The 26,829-nt window shown below is 36.8% G+C and overlaps 2 protein-coding genes and 3 long non-coding RNA genes across 8 annotated transcripts; 2 read left to right on the plus strand and 3 right to left on the minus strand.

Moving 5' to 3' along the window:
* Nucleotides 1–3,731: 3,731 nt before the first annotated feature.
* LOC141282870 (uncharacterized) lies at nucleotides 3,732–5,157 on the plus strand. Of its 2 annotated transcripts, none has more exons than XR_012337726.1 (2): nucleotides 3,732–4,022; nucleotides 4,930–5,157. It is a non-coding gene; the product is annotated as an uncharacterized lncRNA (long non-coding RNA). The 2 variants fall into 2 exon arrangements; XR_012337725.1 differs by lacking the exon at nucleotides 3,732–4,022 and adding an exon at nucleotides 4,185–4,360.
* A 4,621-nt stretch (nucleotides 5,158–9,778) lies between these two features.
* Nucleotides 9,779–11,679, minus strand: LOC135745249 (uncharacterized). The gene is made up of 3 exons (XM_065263578.2): nucleotides 10,905–11,679; nucleotides 10,641–10,746; nucleotides 9,779–10,567 (listed from the first exon to the last, which is right to left on the minus strand). The coding sequence occupies exons 1-3, from the start codon at nucleotides 11,669–11,671 to the stop codon at nucleotides 10,139–10,141; spliced, it is 1,302 nt and encodes a 433-aa protein (XP_065119650.1). The 5' UTR covers nucleotides 11,672–11,679; the 3' UTR covers nucleotides 9,779–10,138.
* A 137-nt stretch (nucleotides 11,680–11,816) lies between these two features.
* LOC135718439 (uncharacterized) lies at nucleotides 11,817–14,079 on the plus strand. Its single transcript, XR_010520798.2, has 5 exons — nucleotides 11,817–11,859; nucleotides 11,955–12,060; nucleotides 12,164–12,243; nucleotides 13,270–13,369; nucleotides 13,450–14,079. It is a non-coding gene; the product is annotated as an uncharacterized lncRNA (long non-coding RNA).
* A 3,781-nt stretch (nucleotides 14,080–17,860) lies between these two features.
* LOC135718338 (uncharacterized) lies at nucleotides 17,861–20,261 on the minus strand. The gene is made up of 6 exons (XM_065240685.1): nucleotides 19,925–20,261; nucleotides 19,159–19,763; nucleotides 18,973–19,054; nucleotides 18,299–18,485; nucleotides 18,002–18,112; nucleotides 17,861–17,907 (listed from the first exon to the last, which is right to left on the minus strand). Exons 2-6 carry the CDS (start codon nucleotides 19,701–19,703, stop codon nucleotides 17,861–17,863), a joined length of 972 nt encoding a protein of 323 aa, XP_065096757.1. The 5' UTR covers nucleotides 19,704–19,763; nucleotides 19,925–20,261.
* Nucleotides 20,262–21,705: 1,444 nt separating this feature from the next.
* Nucleotides 21,706–24,963, minus strand: LOC135718438 (uncharacterized). 3 transcript variants are annotated; one of them, XR_010520795.2, is made up of 6 exons: nucleotides 24,735–24,963; nucleotides 24,273–24,315; nucleotides 23,537–23,665; nucleotides 23,330–23,395; nucleotides 23,166–23,264; nucleotides 21,706–22,372 (listed from the first exon to the last, which is right to left on the minus strand). It is a non-coding gene; the product is annotated as an uncharacterized lncRNA (long non-coding RNA). The 3 variants fall into 3 exon arrangements; XR_010520796.2 differs by having other exon boundaries at nucleotides 23,537–23,594; nucleotides 24,735–24,961; XR_010520797.2 differs by lacking the exon at nucleotides 23,537–23,665 and having other exon boundaries at nucleotides 21,708–22,372; nucleotides 24,735–24,957.
* Between the last annotated feature and the right edge of the window lie 1,866 nt (nucleotides 24,964–26,829).

The raw sequence follows: 26,829 nt of genomic DNA on the forward strand, positions 1-26,829 counted from the left end.
TAAATGTTCGTTTCATGTCTGTACGGAACAAGACTCACTCCCGAAAATGCGATGATTGACACAGAGATAACCATAGCAACGTTCTGCCGTCTCGCGTGCTTATCACAGATTTGACCAAAATAATAAAAGCATTGTGTTTTGCAATAAACCTCCATCTTGGCGTTGTGTATTTTATGCTTTTGTGAGGCTGCTTCACAGCACGGAGCGCGCGGTCTTGCAGTGTTGCCAGGTCCTCGTCTTTTTTGTACGTAAATACCGTTTTGGTGCTTAACCGTTTATAGCTTTTGGCTCATGAAGCGATCAAGTTTTTGGTGTTAATAAAGCGTGAAGGTGCCCGTCCCAATATTTTGATCTTTGAGATAAAGCATTTAGATTTATTTCGGTTTATTATTGGATTCTTCTTGTTTGCTGTTTTTTAGTGCAAGATCTGGCAACACTAGTCAGCAAACGCTTGTGCCTCTGTCATTTTCTGAACCGCGCATACAGAAGACTTTTTCCCCTTCTAAGCATTTATTTTTTCAGAAGAGAGACCTGTCCTGTTTATGATGAACGTTTAAACACTTGATTAACTACTAGTTGTTCAGTTCGGTTATGTACACACTGTGCAGAGTTTCTGTAAATGCGGATGTCACTACCTGCATTTTGCGGGAGTTAATTCGGTTGTGGAATTCGGTTGTCAGTACCGTAAATTACTGAAGTGTGTGTGTACAGAACAGGATTAAGCATTAAAAGGTGAAGTGACAACCGAATTAATATGCAGTGTGTACGGGACCTAAGAGACCTGGAAAGCCCTCTTTGTGAATGAGACGCAAAAACAATGGCGTAGTTTTGAAGTTATGGTTCAGCTCTTTAAAACAAGGGTTTTACAAAGGTCGGCAAACTGGACTGAAGCAGAGATCAGGGAGCTTGTGACTATCAACGCTGAAGCAGAGATCATTTAGCAGCACAACAGTTCTAGCGCATCAGGTTCTCACATGAGCTTATATTAAACAAAATACATGTGCGTCATAGCAACAAGATATACCATTCAGCTCTTTAAAACGGGGGTTTAAATGAACATTTACATTCACGATGAGAAATGTCTGCAAACTGGACTAGGACAGAGTTCAGGGAGTTTCAAAAATCCACTTTGAAATTGGGTTAATTCATGTGCATACTAGAACAGCGCATCACGCATTCCATTATAGTCTTATCATGAAAAAAAATGCAGTCTTCTGTAGAGAGAAATAACCAATAATAACAAACCCTCAGACACTGTGGATAAAACCTATCAAGTGCAGGACTTTAAACACATCATGTGTCTTTACGGCATAAACACAGATTCCGGAAAATCATTGGCAGTGTGTATGAACCAAAAATCAAATGGTACTGGACCAAGTTTAAGTATAATATGAATGGGCCCTTCTTCAATGTATCGTGTCTAACAGATACCAAGTTGCAAAGTTTGTCTCACCTGTGGGCCACAACACTTAGTTCTGTCCTAGTATACGCCTTAGTCCTCGGTCTAGATCTCACCCAAACACTGTAAACGGAGCAGAACAGAAATGTTAATTTGTAAGTAGAAATGATAAGTGGACCCAGATTTGTTCCAGAATGTATTAAATGAAAATAACATGGTCTGCTTTGTCTAAGATAAAGGATAAAATGCACTGTTAAATAAAAGACATTTTATAAGGGTTGAGTTGTCTGAACAAAGTCATCTTGTTGCTTTGACGTCTTTGTTTTAGTTTATCTTTACCCTTCTGCTTGTTAACAGCACACATCATCAGTAATGTTCAATTATCACTCTATGCATTACTTTATTGTTTTATATTAATGTTAAACACACCTTCAGAATCGTCAGTGTACTCAAATAGATAAGACTGAGCAGTGTTGATTTACCACCAGGGATTTTGATCTGTAACTGAATTCAGTCAAAGCAACAAGATGACTGTCTGATGACTCGAATGAGTTAAAGGATTACTCCTCCCACCAAAATGAAAATTGACTGATTATTACTTTTTTAACAGAACACAATCAGAGTTATATTAAATCATTTTCTGGTTCTTTACATTTATATATTGTATTTATATTTTTGCTTTATAATGTCATTGACTGGGATCAATGTTTTTCAAAGCTCAAAAGGTATATCCATCCATCATTAAAGTAATCCATATGTAACCCAGTGGATTAATAAATGTCTTCCGAAGCGAAACAATACGTTTGTGAGAAAAACTACTCATACCCTGCTGAAAAAACCAGCTTAAAGGGATAGTTCACCCAAAAATGATAATTCTGTCATCATTTACTCACCCTCATGTTGATCCAACCATGTAAGCATTTCGTTCATCTTCGGATCACAAATTAATATTGTTATGATGAAATATGAGTGCTGGAATACTCCTCCATTGGCTTTAACCCTCTGGGGTCTAAGGGGTTTTTAGGGCCCTTGGGAAGTTTTGACATGCACTGACATTTGTGCTTTTTTCAGTTGCTTAAAAACATATTAATGGCAAAAGTCTCATAACACTGTGTTCATCACAAACTGGGCTACAATATCATATAATCAACATGTATGTACATGTTTGTATTTTTGAGAGAAAAATGTTTATGCGTGGTTTTTGAAAAAGCAAAATTTTTAAGTCACTGATATAACTCCACAAAACTCATTCTAAACATGTTTTCCCAAGACTTTCCAAACTGGATCTAGTAGTCTAGAGTTTTTTCTTCAAAATGATGTGAAAATCATATGGCCTACTCAATCACATAAAGCAAGATATTGATTTACAATTTCTAAGACACTTTTGCTTGGGAAAGGCTGTATGCATGGAGGCAGGAAAGCTCCTGAATAATCAGTGATTGACAGCTGAGAGACAAAAGAGTTGAATAATGAGCCACTAATGAGCCTTGTGTGGATGTTCAACAGGAATAACTTTCTCTGTAGTAAAACCATGATAAGGTTTACTTTTCAATATAATGTAAATACACACACACACACACACATTATATATATTTATATATATTTCTATTGAAATATTTTCTATTAATTTCACAAGTATAAGTTACCTTTTAAAAACCATAGTAGCTTAATCATGGTAAAGATACTGTTTGGCCATCCCTTGTCAAAAAATCCTATTAGAATTTCATAGAATCTTGTAGGATTCTAAAGGATTCTTAAAATCCTATTGGACATTCAGATATATTTTAGTGGATTTTAACTTTGTCTTGTAGGATTCTAAAGGATTCTCAAAATCCTATTGGACATTCAGATATATTTTAGTGGATTTTAACTTTGTCTTGTAGGATTCTAAAGGATTCTCAAAATCCTATTGGACATTCAGATATATTTTAGTGGATTTTAACTTTGTCTTGTAGGATTCTAAAGGATTCTTAAAATCCTATTGGGCATTCAGCTTTATTTTAATGGATTTTAATTTGTCCTGTATGATTCTAAAGGATTATACAATCCTATTGGAAATTCAGATTTATTTTAGTGGATTTTCAGTGTATCCTTTAGATGTGTATTTGATTTTACAAATCCTGTTTGACATTGTTATACACCCTATCGAAATTTCATTTTGACCTATAGGATCATATTTGACTTATTAGATTTCTATTATATAAGAAATCACACATGTAGTTAACTGCAAAGAGCACCAGTAATAAATAATAATAATAATAACAACAACAACAACAGCAACAATAAATTGTGTCTTTCTCAAGTAGCCTAATCATAATAAAATACAAATAAAATAATTTGTATATTTATACATAAAATGTCTACACTTCCCTATCACACTTTGTAGTCATTAACATTGGGCATAGGCATCCTTTGTCCTGTTCAAAAACTTCAGCAGTTTGAGGGTTCTGGCTAGATGAAGTACAGCTATGGCCAAATCTCGCGAGATGTTTGGTTTAGCTGAAAACAGCGCTTGTTCGGCGAGAGCTCACGAGATTTTGGACACAGCTTTAAGCCGGCTAGTATCCCTTCTAGCCACAACTCAGTTCGTCTGAATGGAAACTCTGAGGAGCACAAACAACTGGTAAGTGGCTAAGTTTTACTATTTTTTCAATATTTTGCACGGTCTAGAAATGTAAGCGTGTGTAAAACATAATTTCTCATTATAAGCTACTGTTGTTGTTCCCGTTACCCAGCAACATTCTTAACCGTTATGAATGAAGCGAGAGAGCGAGTATCCGTGCAAAATACGCAAATTCAGGTGATAAAACGACAAAACTGGATAGGCATTAAATGTTTGTTGTAACTAATGATAAGTTATCGACCTTTTTTGTTGATGTTAGTTCATAACAGCTTTGCTGCACGTCAAAGAGCTTGCGTCACTTTTCTCAAACTGAACTCGCCTTTTTAACCAGAATAGAGGTAACTACAAACAAAGTTTTTCAATTGTTATATTATTATTATAAGAGAGAGTCATGGCAACTATTATGGACACCGCAGTTATGTTTAATGTTACTGTCTTTTCTCCGTGCATGGGAAAGAAAAGTCATACTTTATGTGAACACATGAATGAACAAACACCAGTCAGCGCGTGGCTCAGCACGTCAGCTTGTTGTTCTCTAATGTAAATCTAGTGTATAAAGTACTAATGGTGTAAATGTGGTAACTTTAAATCTTCAGTTGATAAGAATAACAGTTAACACTTCATTTTAACAACACTGACACTTCATGCGATCTGCTCACTACATTGTAAGAGAGTTTTCTTGGTTATTTCATGCAATTTAAACAATCAGCCATTAAAGGTCTCAAATTGTGTAGAAACCAACCTACTTAAAGTATATTACTATGTATGTCCACAGATCTGTTTTTTTCTAAAACAATTCTACTTTCTCAAATCTCTAAATTTAGACTATGAACAGAATTTACAACTAATGACATTATTTATTAATTTTGGTTTGTTAAAATATGTTTTCTATTTCTTTATTTTATAGGCTACCTCAAAAATGAATTCCATATGGAACTTAGTGGAAGACCATCTCCCAGAAATGTGCAGATGAATGTAAGATGTCAAAAAGGCACCACAGTCATTGTTTGTGAAAATTACTGCTTTGCATTAAAAGATATTTCACGGTAATGTAATATAGATTTTTTTACCTTTTGAAAGTAACAAATATAATATGATTACAGTATGTAATAAAATAATTACAGTTATAAGCATTTATCACTGTGTCTGTTATCTTTTACCTGTTATCAGCACTAATACTCTATTCAAAAGAGGTAAGAAATTGTTTTGTTCAAACACAGCATAATTATAAAGTATGGTTTTGCTGGGTTTTAATTGTTTTTTTATTAACACAAAAAACAACATGACTTCTGCTTCTAGAGCCTTAGAGCTGTTCATGTATAACTCCGTGGTAGAGCATTGCGTTTGCAATGCAAAAGGTCATTGTGGGTTTGAAACAAATAATAAGCAGCTTGTAATGCACTTTAAGTTGCTTTGGATAAAAGCGTATCCAAATGCATAAATATTATATATACACATGATGTAACCCCAGGTGGACCACCCAGGTGGAAACATGTATGCTTTAGGTGGACGGCTTTATCCAAAGCATATACTTTTTATTAGTATGTGTGCTCCTTGGTTATTTAGCCCATAACCTCTTATTTCAGCCTTGTTTGTTTTATTTTTTATGTATATACACTGTAAAACCTAACAGTGTAAGTCACTAAACGAAATGAGTTTTTTAAACTTATTATTTTTTAAAGTAAATTTCACTTAATAAAAACTGTGATATGAACTCAAAAACTGCAAATGATTAACCATAAATTAAACCAAATAAGTAAGCAACAGCCAGGACACAGATATGAAGAGCTAACAGGTAAGCACTGCAAACTCTTTCAACCTTTTTAAAGGACAAGTTCGGTATTTTAGACTTAAAGCCCTGTTTTCAGATTGTTTATGGTGAAATAGAATGGTTTTGACTGAAATTTCGACATTTGCGGCTGCCCTGAGAATTTTCGCGTGTTTGTGTTTCAGCTCAGACCTCTACAGTGGGTTTAATGGTGCACTGGAACAATCCTTCCTAAAATGCATTAAACTTTCGTTTACAAAGACGTGATGTTTGTGTTTCAGCTCAGACCTCTACAGTGGGTTTAATGGTGCACTGGAACAATCCTTCCTAAAATGCATTAAACTTTCGTTTACAAAGACGTGAAACTCACCGAGTGGTCAGGGGTGTTCACTGATATGCTCACACAAAAATCGCTGCAAAAGATGCTTTCCAACAGCTGTTTTAGCGTTCGTTGTTAACTTGTGGACCTATTTTTCCAAACGCCTCACACCCGTACATTCTTCCGCTTAGAGCTTGAATAATATACACTCCAGCCCAGGTGGTGGCGCTAATCCGCCTTTGCCAATTGCAAGAATAGAAACAAAGTTCCCGGCGCGGAGTAATACGTACCTCACAGCACATCTAATACAAGTCAATGGAGTTGGCAAAAACTACGATAAAACCTGTTGGAATGCGTCTTTTGGAGCGATTTTTGTGTGAGCATACCAGTGAACACCCCTGACCACTCGGTGAGTTTCACGTCTTTGTAAACGAAAGTTTAATGCATTTTAGGAAGGATTGTTCCAGTGCACCATTAAACCCATTGTAGAGGTCTGAGCTGAAACACAAACACGCGAAAATTCTCAGGGCAGCCGCAAATGTCGAAATTTCAGTCAAAACCATTCTATTTCACCATAAACAATCTGAAAACAGGGCTTTAAGTCTAAAATACCGAACTTGTCCTTTAAAGCATCTTTAAACTTTAAAAACATGTTGTTTGTCGTGACTCTACATTGTAATACTCACCCGGTTACAGTAATTTGTGTAATGTTGGACATACGATGAAACAACACGACATTGATACAGCAATTTGACCTCACACTCATTTTTATCAGCAGATTAGTGTGCTTTGAGTACACCACAGTTCTGTAAGTGAAAAATTAATTCATATTTATGTGTGTTTCTTTCTCAGTAAGGACTAACTTTAACTGACTTTCTGTCTGTCTGGCTTCGTTCATACTGCAGGCTGAAACGACCCAATTCCGATTTTTTTGCCCCTATGCGACCTGAATCTGATCTTTTCATGACAGTCTGAACGACACAGATCCGATCTTTTCAAATGTGACCCAGGCCACTTGGGTATGTGGTCCTGAATCCGATACGTATCCGATCTTTTGAAATGCGACCTCAGTCTGAACGGCCAGGCCACATGTATCCGACCCGTACGTCATTGATGCGCTACAAACGTCATAATTCTGCGTTGAAGTAGGCGGGAAGGAGAAGAAGAAACAACAACCATGGCGGACGATGCCGCTGAGTCCAGTCAATGGAAGGGAAGCGAGGTCACAGATTTGATTAATATTTGGGGTGACAGCTCTATTCAGGCCAAACTCGAGGGCTCTTATCGGAACCGGGCGGTATACGAAAATATTTCCCGCGAAATGGCCGAGCGTGGTTACAGACGATCCTGGCTTCAATGCCAGCGAAAAATTAAAAGCCTCCGAGCCAAATACAAGGAGGTTAAAGACTGGAACAAACGAAGTGGCCGTCAACGTATTACCTGTCCATTTTACGAGGAGTTGGACCGCATTTTGGGGGATAAGCCCAGCGTTCAGCCACTAGAACTGTTGGACAGCTGCTTTGTCCAAGAAGAGCCCGAGGAGGAGAGCCCAGGTCCCGCAGCTGTCGCGGCCAGCGTAGCTAGTCACTCTTTCGGTGATACAGGTGGGTTATTTGCACATGGCTACTGTGACTTAACTTTATAACATTGAAATACGATGTGTGACAGTTTGTTAAATGCATACACAGGTGATGGGACCCTTCTAGCTCTTTCGCCTTCTGCCTCTACCTGTGATGAAAGTTCTGCAGCAAGTGAAGATACATCTGTGAACAGCCATGCATCTTCCACACCCACTGCTTGTATGTTTTTGGCTGTATTTTGATCGTTTTCCAACTCAACTAACCTCTTAACCCCCACCTGAACCGAATACATTTTCTTCAGTTTGTCATTACCCAAATCTAAAAGCTTCTTGGAAAAAAAGCAATGAAAATTTTACAAAAATTCAACTAAAAGTGACAAAAACATGACAAAAAATTGATTAAAACGTGACAAAACGAAATAAGAATATGATGACAGTGCAACAAAAAATTGTCAGATTAGTGATCATTAAATAAGTCAAAAACTGATGGCCAAACGACAATGTTAGATCAGTGATATAGCTTTCAAATGAGGTGTTAGTCTGGTCTGTAGGCTGTAAGCTTTTAGATTTGGGTAAAGCCCAAGAAAATGCACTCAGTTAAAGCGGAAGTTAAGAGGTTGTGAGAAGTCTTGGCAACCTTCGACCTAAAACATGTGATATAAAATTAATTTGTTTGAATTAAACGTTGAACTGGCTTCCACTCCTGAACAGCTTAGTATTGTTTATAAATGGCCATAAATAATCATAATTACTACTAGATATAAACTGGAATGCTTGGCGTTTTTACTGTTATACTAATAAAAAAATTAAACATGGTAATCCTTATTTTGATCTGATTTTTTTTACAGCTACTACTGCCAGGAGCAGAAAAAGAAAATCAAAGATGGTGGCAACGCTGGAGGTGTTTGCTGACAAGATTACCAGTGCCCTTAAAGATGACGACACAGATCTTTTGTTGAAGATGCAAGCAGCTCAGCATGAGCATGATAGTAAAATGTTTGCCATGATATCTCAGTTTATGGAGAGATCAATCCAGCCTCCACAGCCACCTTTCTACCAAGCACCAATTCAGCCATCTAAGATTTACAACTCAATTGGTCCTCCTGCTCATCATTCCACAAGGTTTCCTGTGGCTTCCTCTCCATCTCCCACCCAGCCCCTGCCCTTTTTTCAAGATTTAAATCAACCACTGCCCTTCAATAATACACATCCTCATTTCACTCAGTCCTTTTTCCAGGCACCGGCAAATACTCAGGATAAACAGGCTTTCGACAACGAGGATCATCAGCCACCTTTCCAGTCTCAAGATGATGAAACCCACTTTACAAGTTTATGAATGGTTCTAAAACATTAATGCCAGTTAATGATGCAGTTTTGCACAATGTTCAGGTTGAAGTGTGAAGGTTATTGATATGCAATATGTTGCATTGTATTTGTTTGCACCATTATAGCCACACTGTTTCTCTTAATAAAAAGGAAACCGCAATAGCGGTATTAAAAATGTTATTTAAAAACTTATTGCAGCTATTGTAACATATTACAGTAAAATGCAAAAAGATATGTTATTTTTCTCTTTTAAACCTATGTGATTGTCCTGGGAAATCATTTTCATGAACTGTGATTTGTTGGATAATTTGACTTAAATGATTCAGTTTTGCACAATGTTCAGGTTGAAGTATGAAGGTTATTGATATGCAAGGTTATTTTGATTTGTTGATGGAAAATTGAATATGTTGCATTGTATTTTTTTGCTCTATTATAGCAACACTGTTTTCTCTTAATAAAAAGGAAACCGCAATAGCAGTATTGAAAATGTTATTTAAAAACTTATTGCAGCTATGGTAACAATTCAGCAAAGGAGCACTAAACTAAACAAATAACTAATTTGTGGTTAGGCCTGTCAAGAAAACAGGTACATATTACAGTAAAATGCAAAAATAAATGTTATTTTTTCTTTTAAACCTATATGATTGTACTGTGAAGTCATTTTCCTGAACTGTGATTTGTTGGATAATTTGACTTAAATGTTTAAATAAAGTCATACATTTCCTGATATTTATTATTTCATTTTATTTGTGTCAATTGTGCGTTGAAATGAGCTCCAGCATCCCATGCAATTCTAGAGTAGGCCTAAATAAAACATTTTTTCATTTAATTAATTTTTTATACATCTAACACTAAATGCAAAGCAACTCACTTAAAAACTATACATGAAACATCTCAAAGAATGGCTTTTAAAAGCATGAAGTTCAACTTGACTTAAAATAAATTAAAGTTACATCATCAAACAAATGATGCAAGATTTTTAAAACACATTTCAATATATTGAGCTATTAAAATATTGAAGACCTTGTAATGACACAGAAACTAACTAACAAATATATGTACAGATAAACATTGTACAAAATGTTGAACGATATTGTAATTATTGTGACAGCCCAGTTTGTGGCTCAACGTTGGCTAATAAAAAGCTGAGTCAGTGCTTCTCTGACTCTTGATGGCTGCACATCTACAAATCCCCCTCCTTCAACCCATCTCTCAACATGAGGAACATGAGAAACAGTTCCACCAGCCTCTTCATAATTCTCCCCGTGCATTTCACACACGTTGTGGAGTGTGCAACATGCACTGATTATGGTGGTGACCAGGGAAACGTCCACATCCAGCCGTTTAGCAAGGCACCTCCACCGGCCCTTCAGTCGGCCGAAAGCGCACTCCACAGTCATCCTGGCTCTGCTGTGGCGCTCATTGAAGTACTTCTGCTCAGCTGTCAGGGTCCCTGTGTCGCAGTATCCTTTTAACAGCCAGCTTCGAAGGGGATAAGCCGGGTCACCGAGCAGCATGATTGGCACTTGAACGCCCATTATCTCCTCAGTGTCCTTAAGATTTAAAATCAAAATAATTAAAGACATTGTATATGTTATTATAAATCACTATTACTAGATTACTCACTGGTGGAAAAAGCTCCCCTCTCTCTGCGAGTGAGTACACATGGGAATTCCGGAGTACCCTCGCATCATGGACACTCCCTGGCCATCCAGCATAGATGTTGGTGAAGCTGTTGGAAGACAGTGTTAAATTACTGAACAGTGTACAGTGTCCTATGTACAGTATTTTCAAGGATAATATTCTTGCAGATGTATGGCTCTACCAAAAGAAATTCTGGCAAGTACAGTACTTTTAAACTATTATAAAAACAATATCTATATTTCTTACCAAAACCGATGATCCACGACACCCTGGAGCAGAACTGAGTGCCACCCTTTGCGGTTGAAATACTCTGCGTGGTTATCCTCTGGAGCAATGATGGGGATATGACTCCCATCAATAGCTCCTCCACACTGAGGGAAACCCCATCTCTGCTGGAAGCCTTCAATGACCTCTTGCAGGTCATCCCCTTTGGGCAGTTTTATGTACTGGGGCATGAGGACACGACGAACTGCTTCGCAGAACTCGTGTACAATGGAGCAGACTGTAGACTTGGCTATGCCGAACAAGTTAGCTATCGTACGATAGCACGCACCTGTTGCTAGCCAATACACTCCAACTCCAACGCGTTTCTGCACTGTTATGGGCCGCCGCAGACATGTCTCTTCCCGTGACAGAGTTAATCGGAGGCGCTCACAAACATAATCGAATGTGAATCTGGTCATTCGAAAGTTACTGATGAATTCTGTATTAGTGAAGCCACTCACATCAGTATCCCACCACTCCTGGCTGCGACTCCGCACCCACACGTTTCTCTGTACCGACGTTGCTAATACTGCTCCACAAAACGCCATGGCCAAAAACCTTGCTCTTCTCCTTCTTTTTAATTTTCTTCTTAAAGCGAGAAGATTGAAACTGTGCTGGCTCCGTTGGGAAAATAACTTTGCAAAAAGAGCTCCGCTGTTCACAACACTGTTGTTGACATACATTTTTACGTTAACTACTTCCGCAAACAACGAGTGACGTCGTTGACCGTTGAGTACTCTTCTGCGCATGCGGGTCACTTCTGGGTCATTTGACGTTCACACAGGAGATCACAAAAGGTCGCATTTAATTGGAAATGTGAACGGCCTTGCCAAAAAATCGAATTTTTTCAAAAAATCGGAATTGAGCATTAATGTTTGCAGTATGAACGAAGCCTCTGTCTGTTCTCAACCAAACGGTCATTCAAGACCTTTTAAAGGTAACGTTACCACATTTATTCATTCATTTATTATGTTTTGAGTACACCACAGTTGTGAAAAATGTATTCATATTTATGTGTTTCTTACTGTTTAGCAAAAACATTTCCCGTGCAAGTTTGAATCTCTCTCAGTAAGGACTTATTGACTGGCTGTCTGTTCTCGACCAAACGGTCATTCTTACTCATAAAAAACTTTTAAAGGTAACGTTACCCCATTTATTTGTTCTTTTAATATTGTTTAGTACACCACAGTTCTTTCAATTGAAAATTAATTCATATTTGTGTGTGTTTTCTTACTGTTTAGCACAAGTGTGTCCCGCGCAAGTTTGAATTTCTCTCAGTAAGGACTGACGGACGGCCATTCACTCATAAAACCTTTTAAAGGTAACATTACCACATTTATTATGTTGTGAGTATACTACAGTTCTGTATAGGGATGGGCACGAGTACTTAAACGTGGCATCGATGATCGATCACAAAAACGATGATCATGCGGCTTTATTTATTTATTTATTGTGGATATGACGGCATTGGATGTCTGGTTAGCATTACAAGCGCATGTGGTAGTAAAGGCTGGGTCTGGAGATGCGTGTTTGACATTGTGTTGAGCTATGCAGACCGGCGTATGACATCAGTAACATTACCATGCATGATTAAAAAACAAACAGATAATTCCGCGCACCCCCCGTGCACGCGGCAACCCCTCGATCCACGCAATGCGCGGCAACTCGCCGATCCCGTAAAGCCGGTCACACCTCACATCACTGAGGCATTATTGTTTAAAAAGATGCCCTGATTTTCAGAAATACAGTGAGTCAGGTGAAAAAGTACAGCGCCGTCAAAAGTTCAATGGGTTATCATCTCATATTTAAAAATCAATGTTAAAAGATACCAGAGAGCCATACGATCATTAACATTACATCTTGACTGAGAACAGGTTAGGGGACGGTTATCATCTCATATTTAAACATCAATGTAAAAAGATACCAGAGAGCCATACGAGCATTAACATTATATCTTGACTGAGAACAGGCAAGGGGATGACACGCCACAGCTAATCGCTAAAATAATAGCAAAAGACTTAAAGCTGCTTAATGTTATGAAGCTTGTGCTTTGACTGGACGTGTTTAAAAGGGCGCTGTTTATGGTGCACATCCACAATGGGAGTTAAACTTTCTGTACATAACTTAGTTGAAAACTTAGTTGAAGTCTAGCATTTTATGCAGATAGATGCACAATGTAAATTTATGTTGTATAAAGGCTTACTATATTTAGAGTGTGTCATATAGAAAGCGGTTTGTGCTTATTAACCCTTTAGATTCACTTCATCACGCAGCTATTCCTATTAGAGGTTTCTGTTAAAACCATTTAATTCATTAATAATCTAGGATGTGTTCATTGTTCTCCCAGGTTAGCACGAATGCATCCAGCATAATTTTGGATCTTTACCATTGAGGAGACTGGCTGACTGTTCTCAACCAACCATCATTCACACGCAAAAACTTTAAAGGTACCACATTTATTTAAGTTGTTAGTATACCACAGTTCTGTTAGTGAAACATTTATTCATACTTTTGTGTTTTCTCACAGGTAAGTATGAACGTGTCTAGAGCAGTTTTGGATCTTTACCATTGAGGAGGTTGACTGACTTTCATCTACCAACTGTCATTAACACAACAAAAACTAAAGAAATGTTACTACAAGTGGACCTATTCAGTTACTCATTATGCTGTGAGTACACCACAATTTTATCAGTGAAACAATAATGTTTGTTTTTTCTCAATGCTTGGCATAGACAAATGTGACCCTGTGTAATTTGGAAATTTCATGGGAAATGTGTACGTCTTAAAAATGTTTAAATGTCGTTTGAGTTAAGGAACAGTACACCGATTTATTAAAAGTGTGCAATACACTGAGTCTATTAAAGTCATAAAGGAATACTTGATATATTTCATAAAGGAATGTGTAAATCTAATATTAGTTTTAATGTGAATTTGGACAGAAAAGCAAAAAAATGTTTGTAAAATAAACAATTGTTTAATAAACTGTAATAATTTTACCCTTTTCTGTCATCATTTTTTATACTAATGTTTGGTTTAAGGCAATCGGTTTCCTCAAACGGCTTAAGTTGAGTTAACTTTTCGGGTTTTACATTGTAACAACAATGTACAAAATCAAAAAGAGGAAAGCATATTTTAAGAAACAAAAAATTTAATTGGATCCCATTAAAATCCTCTACAAATTATCCTAAAGGATATTTTTGTCGTGTCTTAAAATCCTTTAGAAATAACCTCTAATAGAATCCTATAGGATTTTTTCTAATGGAATCCCATAGATGTTTTGTAATGGAATCCTTTAGGATTTTTCTAATGGAATCCTATGAGATTTTTCTAATGGAATCCTATAAGATTTTTCTAATGGAATCCTGTAGAATTTTCTAATGGAATCCCATAAGATTTTTCTAATGGAATCCTATAAGATTTTTCTAATGGAATCCTATAAGATTTTTCTAATGGAATCCTATAGGATTTTTCTAATGGAACGGTTCCAAAATATGATAGAAATTCTAATTGGATTCCTGTACAGGATTCTTATTAAAAATCCTATAGGATTTTTTGACAAGGGATCTTAACATGAACACACTTCAACCCAGGGTTAGTGTTTGGTTGGCCAGCGAGAGGTTTACTTTTGTGCAGTAAAAAGCTCAAAAGAACAACTGCCTATCGTTGTCTGGACTCTTATTTGTGTATTTGTAATCATTATAGTAGAAACACAACAAGGGACACGCGTGGTAAACGTATCAATGTTTGTTTACAGCCGCCGCCATTACCTCACGTGTTGATCATGAAAGCAGTGAATGTGTGCACACGCGAGTGATCCTGTGTTTAATAAACTTGCTGTGCGAGATATGCGCTTAGACGCAACTAAATAAGGATTGTACTGTTTGGAATCGCGCATTATATAAGAATACCAAAAAGCGCGTCGAGTTTCCTGACTCGCGTGTTTGTGTATGTGTGTTCCAATCGCGTGAACTGTTTGACGGAAGAACAAAGAAAACACTCGCGTCTGGAGATACTGACACACATACGCAAGGAAATAAGGATTTATGTCATGTTTGGTGCAATCGGATGGAACAACAAGGAATGGAGAGACTGGATTGTGGATTGCATATCCATTGACTGCAGGAGGCACGAGTCATGCATATGGATGTTTCTGCTCATTCACTTCAATGGCGCGGGGGTGTGGCGATCCGATCTCATTACAGATAATGAGGTAACTGGCGAAATACGGTACTTCTCCTCCTTCTCATACAGTTTACACCGAATGACAATATCTGTTTTCAATTTCACTTATATCATTTAAAAGGAGACATTCCAAGCATTATGTAGACATTTATCTTTTGTTTCTACACCAAGTATTCGTTAAGTTACAGTTTATTTTTCTGACGCGTTTCTGAAAGGACTTCACTGAGGGAGAGAGAACAGAACGTGCATCATGTTTATTTTCTTAATTTTGCGAAAAGCACAACATTCTGTTTTTATTGGGAGTGGACAGAAAAAAACTAGACACTTTAACGTTTGAAATGATGTATAAATCATATCTGTATGTCAAAAATCAGCAGAGTAATTTAAGTCTCTTTGCGGAGTAATTGAAAAATAAAGAGTTTGCGGCGCCCGCGCCACCGTCGACCCCAGAGTGTTAAGGGGGCTCAAACTTGTCCGTCCAGAAAGTCAGTGAAGAAAATGTTTAAATAGTCCATGCCACTACAGTGGCTCAACCGTACGTTTCTAAAGCGACGACAATACATTTCGTGTGAAAAAAACAAGCAAAAGAACGACTTTATTCACCTATTCATTTTCTCTCACGAGAGCTCCATGACGCATGCGCGAGAACTGAACTGACGACGGTCTTCTTCTAATACTACTTGTTACTGGCGGCTCACTCCTTAGGCGTATTACCGCCACCTAGTGTGCAAGATGAAGTGGTGGCATAGCCGGAAGCGCTAAACTTTGTTTACAAGCAGGTGTACGCGCGCGCGGTAGTTAAAACCATTATTTGTAAATATGTCGGCCGATTTTGACGTAGATGAAGACTTAAATTTTTTTAACCAACCTTACTTATTCGAACCTGAATACACAGACATTGAATTGCAAGAGATGGAAGAGGCTGCCGCTGCAACACAACCGCAGTGTCAGGCTTCCGAAAGACAGAGAGCATTGGAGAGCTGGTGGTGTAAATGTAATCAGTGCCAGGCGATGCCAACTGAACAGGAGAGCATGTGCTGCATCGAGTGGGACATTGTCATGCCACAGCTTGAAAGTTTGGATAACGCAGAAAATGGGACAAGTGTATTTACCTGTATAACCGAGGATCCTGGTTTTCCGCCCCTGCTAAGTCAAAGTGTTTTAGAAGTTTTTTTTAATTTGCCCAAAGTGAACTGGAAGAGACGTCCGAGGCCAGAAGGACCGGCTGGAACTTTATCTATGGAGTAAGTAGGTTTGTTTTGACTGTAGAATAATTACACGTGCAGCCTAGCTTTTTACAATGCGTTTTCTTTTTCATCTATCCCTATGTGTGTAAACACTTTCTAATTATTTTTTTTCCCCGTTTACAGTCAGTACAGACTGGTGGCATACCGTGTGGTTCTCGAATGGATATTGAAAGGTGAAAAACTTGGAAGACACAACAGAAAAGTTCTTCCATCTTGTGTAGTGCGAGCCATACGGGAAAGATATCCCTCACCCTCGGGAGTATATGTTGGTTTCAAGGATGCCGAAGAAGCTTTTATGCTAATGTAAAGAAATTAAAAGCAAGTCACTACACTTACTTATTTTTATTTTATTTTTTTGAATATTTACATTTAACATTTCTGTGTATTGCTGATATACTTGTTAAATAAAAATGTTAATAACAATATATTGTCTTTCGTTTGTAATTAAGGTTTCAGGTTTACCAAACAGTTTTACTTTAGATGTTAAACAGAATTTTAGTCAGAGAGCTGTCTTTATTACTGTAATAGATATGCACAATTTTTTATTATCAACAGTTTCAAACACTATATACAAAATTTTCTAGCGAAACAAAAAAATATGTAAATATGCATCATGAGATAGCATTTCACCAAACGAAAAATCTAACAAAATAAGAAAAGGCCAAAATATGTTTTACAGTACTCTGTTGACAGTCTTTTACTTGGAAAACCTTGACACATGTTTTGCAATAGCAGCCTCCTTGTCCGGTTTGGGTTTTGTTGCAATATTGCACGGTATATCAGGCAAAGAAACTTGAGAGGAAGGGTCCTTGAAAAGTACAGTAGGGTCACTGCGCCGTTCGTGTACCCTTTGTAGAAGTTCATCCCTGAAGTTTTGTGTTGTTGGTTCATAAATCTTCCTTGCCAACCAATCTTTATTTTGCTTGGGGAAAACAATGTTGTATCGCGGAACACCTGTTAAATTGAAATATATACAGTTGTAAGGCATTATTTTTTGCCCTAACTAAATTACCTTGTCTATTTTGCTCTCGGTCAGTGTGCATGTATAATTCAATTGTGCATTTTGCATTGTCAGCACCCCACTTTTGGGAAGTTGATTACTTGCCTGAGCTGGTTGTGGCCTGTTGACGGTTTACATTTTCATTGTGATCCATGACAGCAAGTTGAGAACGAGCTGTCATCGAGGAGTAGTGAAAATGCAGGTTCTTTCTGCAGTATTTCAGAAGAACAGAATGGTAAACCTCAAGACTGCCTGAGGAAAAAAACACATTTTTAGGTTTTCCCTATCCATGTGAATTTTAAACCATTTGTTTTCGCATTTACTTGCCAGTGTGCTTGAAGAGGGCCATTTGCCTCATGTCCTTCAACAGATTGGGATGTAAAACCAGTGTTGATAGTGTGCGGAAGGCTGTGGACTCTTTTCGTAGCCATCGTTTCCTCCTTTGCTGGTCATGGGTGAGGTCATCGTGGGCACACGTTTGTTGACGTCGATTTTCTTCCCACGTGTGTTCACCGCAAATGTGATGGAGCAGAGATTTCCACTTTGCAGTCAAAACCTGTTTAAAACATTTTTACAATGAAATTTTTGATTAAGGGTTTGTCTACATCAGATGTATAAAATAAATATTAGATAACAAACCTCTGGGTCACCGTTGCAGGATGCACATGCATACCACAAATGGTTGCATATGCTTTTAATCCATGGCTGAAGGTCTACATTTTCTTTCTTTTTAGAAACTGATAGTAATTTCTTGAAGAAACCTGCAAAACATTATGACAGTTATTTATTATACATTATGAGATTGTGGGGTAAACCTAGTACATACAAACAGTGTTTATATTATTGTCAAACTGTAGTTTATGCTAAGCCGCTTTTATGTACAACAGTAGTTAAGAAATAAGAGTTATTAAAAAAATACATATGAATTAGTATGGAAAGATGTATACCCTTCACTACGTGCCAGATGTCAAACTCATGATGAATTTGTGGATAATCAACCCTCATGATCTTTCTAATAAATGGGGATCTGTCCGTAGTCATCACGTCAATGTCAATTCCCATTTCCAAAAGAGAGTTTAGACCTCTTTTAAAGCCTATGGGCTCCATGCCAACAGAGCTTGCTGCTTCTGTAACCTTGAATTTTTAAAATTATATAATTAGATAAACAAATGTTATTCCTTCATTAGATTAAAAGGTGCTTTAATCAATCTCGGTTGGCGTAAACAATTGTTGATTTTTGTATTATTATCAAACAAAACAGAAGCTAGCTAGAGCCTCTCTCCAACTCATCCGTGTAACCCCCCAAACCCACCCCACATCATTCTAGTCGGTTACTGGCTGGAACAGTTGGTTATGTTTTGTGCTACGGGTCACTGTGTTTGTGTTGATTAGGCTGTCTGTAGAGAACATGTTTTTTTTAAAAGTGTGTTCAGGAAACAGACAGCTAGTGGATACCTAGGAGATGTTTGTTGTATGTAAAAAAAAGTTTTTTGCCTAAAAAATGTGTGAGACCGCTTAGAGCACCTTTAATAATAATACACAATTTAAGTAAAATAATAATACAAAACACATTACATATAAATGTTGATCAATTAGTGACAATATCTGCATGTACACTGACCTGCACCAACTCGTAGTGAACAACCTGATTCGTCGAATCATCCATTATACTGTATGTACAGTACTTTGCTGAGAATCCAGGGCTGCAAAAAAACACCAATAATGATTTAAATTTAAAAATGGCTAACAAGGATAAAATAGTTTGCAACTTGTTATACTTATACACGCAGTTTAGATTTAAACTTACCTGTCATTTCTCCCATCTCCTGACAAATGAACTCCTTTTTCCAGAATGTTTTGTGTCCGCAAGCCTTCCAGCAATTTCTCCTGTTGTTCTTTGTACATAACGTCTACAACCGGGATTAAGTAAGAGGACTGGATAGCGTAAAAGGTGGTTTTCTTTGGTATTTGGAGGTTGAGTAATGAAGCCCAGTCATCAATGTCTGCATATGTTGCCCCAGTGAAAAGTATACACGCTGCCACAAGAAGGTTGTTAGCTGGCATGCCTCTAATTTCATCACACGAGTTCCATTTTCCTTGATGACCATTTGAACATTCCCAAGCAACACGTATGAGGCTTCCACAAGTTGTTTTTTTAGTTTCAGTGACTGATGCTCCACAATGATGACATCTGGTAAACAGCTCCATCAAACTGGACTCATTGACGATCCATTTTTTATCTCTGAATCTACAATTTGCTTCTTCTTCTTCTGTAGTTGGAGTTGATGTTGAGGTCGAACTTAGAGGAACAAAACTTAGGTCCTTTTCAGTTGTAGGATCCAGTGAAAGCATGCTGACATCAAGACTAAGGTCTTCATTGATGTTCTCACTTTCAGCATATGTTTGTTCATTCTAAATAAAATAATAATAAAAAAATTTGGCATAATAAAAACAACAACATAGGATTATAGTAACAAATATATGATACAAGTACATTTTATGTCCCTCATACAAATTACGATTTTATTATTAAAAACCACAGAATAAGGACATTAAATAAAAAGTTAACTTACTGACTGATAGGACTTTATGGCTGGTAAGGCGTAGTACGTCCCTGATGTAGATGGCTTTGAACACTGTATAGATTTTTCAGGACTTGATAACACCAACAGAAGTCTTGAAGGAAATGGAGAGTCAGGTACTTGCGTAGAACTATTAATTCTATTTGGCTTAACTGGGGTTGACTGAGGAACACCAGATAAATTTACAGCTGACAATATTTCCTCTGTAACTGTGTTTTCACTTTGATCAGTTACTTGTGGAAGAAGACCTGTAAGGAGTGGACCTGCTGACTGGATATCCTGACTGAGTTGTGATGGATCCTTTGATTCCTAAAACATTTCAAGTCAATGTTGTAATTCGGCTTTAATTCACTGTATCGTGTATTCTGTTTTTTTTTTATATATATACATATAACCAAATACAAATAAAGACAAAACTAAATTAGTGTTTCATGACTTTAACAATTACCACATACTGCTTCCACTTACCTTGTTGGTCTGTATAAACAAGTTGGGCACAGCTGTTGATTTCAGTAATCTTTTTTGTTGAACTGATTTGAAGTCGTCTGGAGAAAAATGTTCACTGCACAACTTCATGTGCTTGACGAAATTAATCGGTAAATTAACATCCAGATGAACAGCCAGCATCCATAGATTCAGTCGCTCACGATCATTTGATGGGAAACGGTGAAAGGTAAGCCGTTCATTTTGTGGCAATGTTAAGGCACCTTTACGTTTACTCGTTAGTTTTTCACGATTCGGACATCCAGGAAATGCACACTTTCTAACCATTGTAAACAATTACTTAGAGCGAGACCAAAAGCACGCTCAATGTCGAATTCAATAGCTTACACCGCGCGCGCGATCACCTGCTTGTAAACAAAGTTAAGCGCTTCCGGCTATGCCACCACTTCATCTTGCACACTAGGTGGCGGTAATACGCCTAAGGAGTGAGCCGCCAGTAACAAGTAGTATTAGAAGAAGACCGTCGTCAGTTCAGTTCTCGCGCATGCGTCATGGAGCTCTCGTGAGAGAAAATGAATAGGTGAATAAAGTCGTTCTTTTGCTTGTTTTTTTCACACGAAATGTATTGTCGTCGCTTTAGAAACGTACGGTTGAGCCACTGTAGTGGCATGGACTATTTAAACATTTTCTTCACTGACTTTCTGGACGGACAAGTTTGAGCCCCCTTAAAGCCAATGGAGGAGTATTCCAGCACTCATATTTCATCATAACAATATTAATTTGTGATCCGAAGATGAACGAAATGCTTACATGGTTGGATCAACATGAGGGTGAGTAAATGATGATAGAATTATCATTTTTGGGTGAACTATCCCTTTAAGCTGGTCAAGCTGGTTTTAGCCGGTCTCCCAGCCTGGTTCATAGCTGGTGTATCATGCTGGTTTAAGAGGGGTTTTGGTGACAATTTTTAGCTGGTCAGGCTGGTTTTAGCTGGTCAGGCTGGTCTTAGCTGGTCAGGATGGCTGGTCTTAGCTGGTCAGGCTGGTCTTAGCTGGTCAGGCTGGTTTTAGCTGGTTTAAGCTGGCCAGGCTGGTTTAAGCTGGTCTTAGCTGGTCAGGTGGCTCGTCTTAGCTGGTCAGGCTGGTTTTAGCTGGTCAGGCTGGTTTAAGATGGCCAGGCTGGTCTTAGCTGGCCAGGCTGGTTTTAGCTGGTCAGGATGGCTGGTCTTAGCTGGCCAGGCTGGTTTTAGCTGGTTTAAACTGGCCAGGCTGGTTTTAGCTGGTTTAGGTTGGTCTTAGCTTCTCCGCCGGCATTTCAACGTTGAATCAACGTCAGGGATCAACGTTGCATCAACGTTGAATTACCTTTTGGTTTTGCAAAGTGAATCAAAGTTGACTTCACAACGTGGTTTCAATGTTGATTTCACAACATTTCAATGTTGTTTCAACGTCACACTTTCAACATAGGTGAATCAAGGTTGATATCACAACGCAGTTTTAACGCACTTTTTAACACTAAATATAGATTTTTAAATTTCAATACTCACCAAATGATTTGCTGTATATATCATGTTTTAGTGTAATTATTACAAGAATGCAACTTGCTGCTCATTACCAACAGTACAACCCCATCCATAAAACTAAACACCTAAAGTAGGTAAAGTTTGAATGTGAACAATGGCATGTGCCTACCTTTTCTAAATAAACATGAAAGCAGCTGTTAAAATTGATCTTTTATAGATAAAAACAAATTCTTTCAAACAGTTAGGTTTCCAGTTAGTAGTGCGGAAGTGGAATATTCCAAATACAGAATGAAAACATAAAATATGAAAACAAAATAATATTTAAAAGTCATTTTATTCATCTGAATAGAAAAAAAATATTCTAGGAAAACTGCAAATATGAATTTTGTTGTAGGTTTAGCTCACAGTCTTCTTATGGCCACCAACACCCTTCCATTCTGGCTCATACTGTACTTAAAACCTGATGACAGCATCTAAAGAGGAAACAAAAGTTATTTAATTTTCAAAAAATGATGCATTTTTAGCCAATGTATAAAAAAATCTTGTTATTGCACATCAGGGTGTTTGTGTGTGTGTGTTCTTTAATGGTCTGTCTAGAAACATAGCATAGCCATCTGATGAAGGAAGAAAGCTGTTGTGTTTACAAAGGTGACAATAAGCTTCAATCAAGATCACCTACAGTGCATTCAGAATGTATTCAGGGTAGACCCCTTTCACATTTAAATTTTAAGGTGGTTGCATGATACTGTAATTGTTTAGATATTTTCCTCATAAATCTACAGTACATACCCCATGACAAAGTAAAAACTGAATTTTAGAAACTTCTGCAAATGTATGAAAAAATAAATATTATATTTACATTATACAGATCATTTGCATCAATATCTGCAATTTAGCTCAGCTGCCTCCAATTTCTCTTGATGGTTGCTGATGGGTTCTGATGAACACATGAAGATATTTTGAGAATGGCTGTAACCAAACTGACCGGAAGCACCATTGACTTCCTTAGTAGGATAAAAGAATACTATAGAAGTGAATGGTGCTTCTGATCGCTTTGGTTACAAATAAATCCAGGAGTTGCAAAGATTGCTGTGTCATACCCAAAAAGACCTGAGGCTGTAACTGCTACTTCAAAATGTGCTTCAACTAAGTACTGAGTAAAGGGTCGGAATACTTAGGTCATATCAACTTTAAACCCCCCCCCCCCCCAAAAGAGATGCTGAACAGAGCAAACATTGACTGGTTGCTTTTTGTGCAGTCCCTTACCAATAAAAGCTAAGATGGACTCCAGACCTTCTGGACTGTCTGTGAGAGACTTCAAACTCGCCCAGACCAACAAGGCATCTTGTTAGCAGACATCTCGACCTGATCAAAAAATTTGATTAGGAGATGTTCTAATCCTATTTTTAATATATGTTTTACAAACTTACCACAGGTGATCTGGCAAAGCAAAGACTTATAAACAGCATCTTCCCAAATCTCCTCTTCAGGCTCATCTTAGCGATCATTGCATTTGATAAAGTTTGGAAAAAGAAAAACATATTTCATTAGTATAGAATCATAAATGTAATGTTTTGGTTAGAAATACAAAAAACTGTGGCCCAAGTACAACTTTGAAAGAAATAAAGAATGTTTACATTTTTTGTCATGGTACACTGTCACTTCATTACTTTTTGAGTGGTACAGATTGGGCATCTGGAAAGACACATGACTTCACCTCTGTGTATTTTATCACAATTCTTCAAATTGCATGGTAATTAATCTGCCTACAATATAAAACACATAATAAAATAAAAAACAAAAGAAAATATAAATTGCGAAATACAAAACACTGTATCTTAGTTATTATGATTATTTGAATTTGATCTGAACACAAAACAAATACTAAATGCATTGTAATGTTGTAGGGGAGATGCTTCAAAAATAAATAGTAAATTATTAATTTCTATTACAACATGCTAGCTTGGTGGTGCGTTACAATGGTGGGTGGTAGCTCATGGACATAGCCATCATTTAAAAAATTATGATTAAAACCATAATACATAAAGATAGAAAATAATGCTGTTATGTACACCAAAGACCAATTTTATATGTCAATATGAAGCCTCTCTAAAACTTATGTCAACATCCACTCTGAACTATGAATTAACTTTTGTCTCTGTCTATTGAAAACAAAGGGTTTGAAATATGTAAGCCTACATACTGTAGAAGGAATAGTGACATACAAAAGAAATGAATTGCTGTGCTGAACAATAATTGTTGTATCCTAAATTATTTTCTTATATTTTCCTAAGTACAATGATAAACCAGATATGCACTTTTTGAGCACTTGTGTTTTGGATGCAAATATAAACACAAAGTAATAATACTTACTCTTCAGCCAATGGAAAACATCAAAACACAACAAGAAAATGACCTGTAAAGAAAAGTGAACATAAATATACAATAGTTATTAATCCAGAATTAATGGCTTCTGTTTAAATTCTTAACAGTTTTAACAGGCTACTGTAAACTGTGTGCCCGTACTGTAAGTTAAATAACCCTACATTTACGCGTCAAACCCTACATTTAAATAAGTTGCGTTATAATTAACTAAACAATGTCAAATAAATTTGAAGAACGAGGATAACACATTTTTATAGAAGGTAAAGACAAATAAAAGATATGCACTACATTAGCTCAGATGCGTCACGAGCTCAGTCAAACCACTGCATCAACAGTCAACATTAAAGTTCAGAATATTTTAGTCATATCGAATTAACTGTTACTAAAAACAAAATAAACATAACTGTGAACTTATTTTAATGACTTAACCAGGAATTAATAAAAACTTACCTTAGAATTTGCCATAGAAATGAAAACTGTCGTCTGAGGTAAACGGTTAAAATCCACTTTGAACTCACGAGGACGGAGGCGCGCGCCCGCAAATACGTGTGTTCGAGTTCTTGCTGCGCTGACAGGTTGATAACGTCAATGTACCGCGAGAGTGTAATTTCTTGACTCGCTCTCGCGATACATTGACGTCATCAACGTATGATGTCGGTTCTCGCAGCGCAGCATGAAGTCGAACATGACTAATAATAACCATAGCTAACACATAACAAAAGACAAAATGTTAAAAAAACAATAAAGATGGTAAAAAGATGTCCCACGTCCAGAAGAACTGAAAATTAGAACTTGTTTAACAATAAATATTTCTTCTATTAAAATAAACAGAAATATTGTGCTTTTAAAACATAGCTTTATAGATCTTCATCCGGGGGTGGGTTCAATTATTTCATAAACATGCATGCACATTTTGTTCTAAATGGACAGAGCTTTATAAAAAAATAAAATAAATGTTTTTATTATAATAAAAGTTTAGTAACTGGTTTTTGATTTAACAACAACAATAAACATAAAAAAATTATCTGCTAAGATAATAACAACCAATGATAATTATTTTAATAATTTCATAATAATACTTATTTTAATAATTAAAATATTTAAAAAAATTATTAGGCCCTACTTTGATTAATGGCAAACTAATGGGGGCTAGCTAAAAAAATATGGGGCATGTGTGGGTTTTCTGTGGGCATGCCCACTAAAAACCCCCATGGGGCTCAAAAGGGCAAAGTCATAAGGAGCCTGCATGCCTTGCCCATATGGGCCCTGTGTGGGGCCTATTTGGGATGTGGTGTGAGTTTGCCCTGCCCACACTCTCCCACAGTAAACCCCACAGTGGGCCCGCATGGGCATGTTTTGCTTACAAAAGGCTGAGGGAGCTGTCTGTGGCACCGTAAAGAAAGCAGAGAAAAGGTTGGATGTTATTACATTATTAATGGTATTCTTAAAATTTATATTTGAAACGTTATATTTTAGACATTGTGATGAAAATATACTAAAAATAAAACAACCATAATAATGCTTACAAAAATAGCCTAATCCATCTCCTGAATTCATCATATGGAAATCACATGCCCCACCAGTGTAAAAATCAATCAAATAGTATACATAAAATATTTTTTATCTTCTTAAACTTTATATAATATGAGCAACCTAGAAAAATATTTAACAAAAAGGCACTTGTTTTGAAAGGGAAAAATAAAGATACAAAAATGATTTATTTGCATGTGTCTAATATATTTTTAACTTGATCAATTACTTTTGTTAAATTTTAAAAATATAAGTATTTTCATAAAATGAGTTTTTACATTTTTATCTAAAGGATTCACAAATTAAAATGTCATAAAACAACCATTTACCATTCACCGTACTGACATTATTTCAATCAAATTTCAACGTTGATTTTTAACTTCTTTAACTCTGTGGACCCTGTACCGGGTCCAGAATTATCTTATTTTGACTTAATATAAAATATTCCTGTAATTTGTAATGGTCTGTCATGGACCCAGTACCACATATGAGATACTGTTTGAAAGCTTAGACTCTCTACTTTCTGCAGATATGCATCACTTTGACATATCTTTTACTGTAAGAAAGTTATTTACAATTAATTTACACCATCACCCCCCTGATATTTTTTAATATCTTTTAATATTCATATATTTCATGTTTTTCAAGTATGACAAACATGGGCAAGTCTTATATCAAATGAAAGCTCTCACTCTCAGGAATAAGTTTGCAGCGTTATTTTTGTCCTATTATCATCACCTATCTAACAATCATCGAATGAATAATGAGGTAAAAAATTGTCTTTTGTAAACATATGGGAAACTTGAGTGTGGACTGCCTCAGATAGCACATATAGCCACAAATGATACACCATCTTTTATTTTAGGTCCTACTCTAAAAAATGAGTCCATTCACAGCATTTTCTTTGGTTGTGTGCATAATTAATCCCTTTCTATTTATTATATGTGCAAAACAAAAAATTAATATTTATATAAAAAATTTATTTTCGCACACTTCAGTAAAATGAGAATAACTT

Source organism: Paramisgurnus dabryanus, chromosome 10, assembly GCF_030506205.2.
Source record: "Paramisgurnus dabryanus chromosome 10, PD_genome_1.1, whole genome shotgun sequence".
Classification (NCBI taxonomy): Eukaryota; Metazoa; Chordata; class Actinopteri; order Cypriniformes; family Cobitidae; genus Paramisgurnus; species Paramisgurnus dabryanus.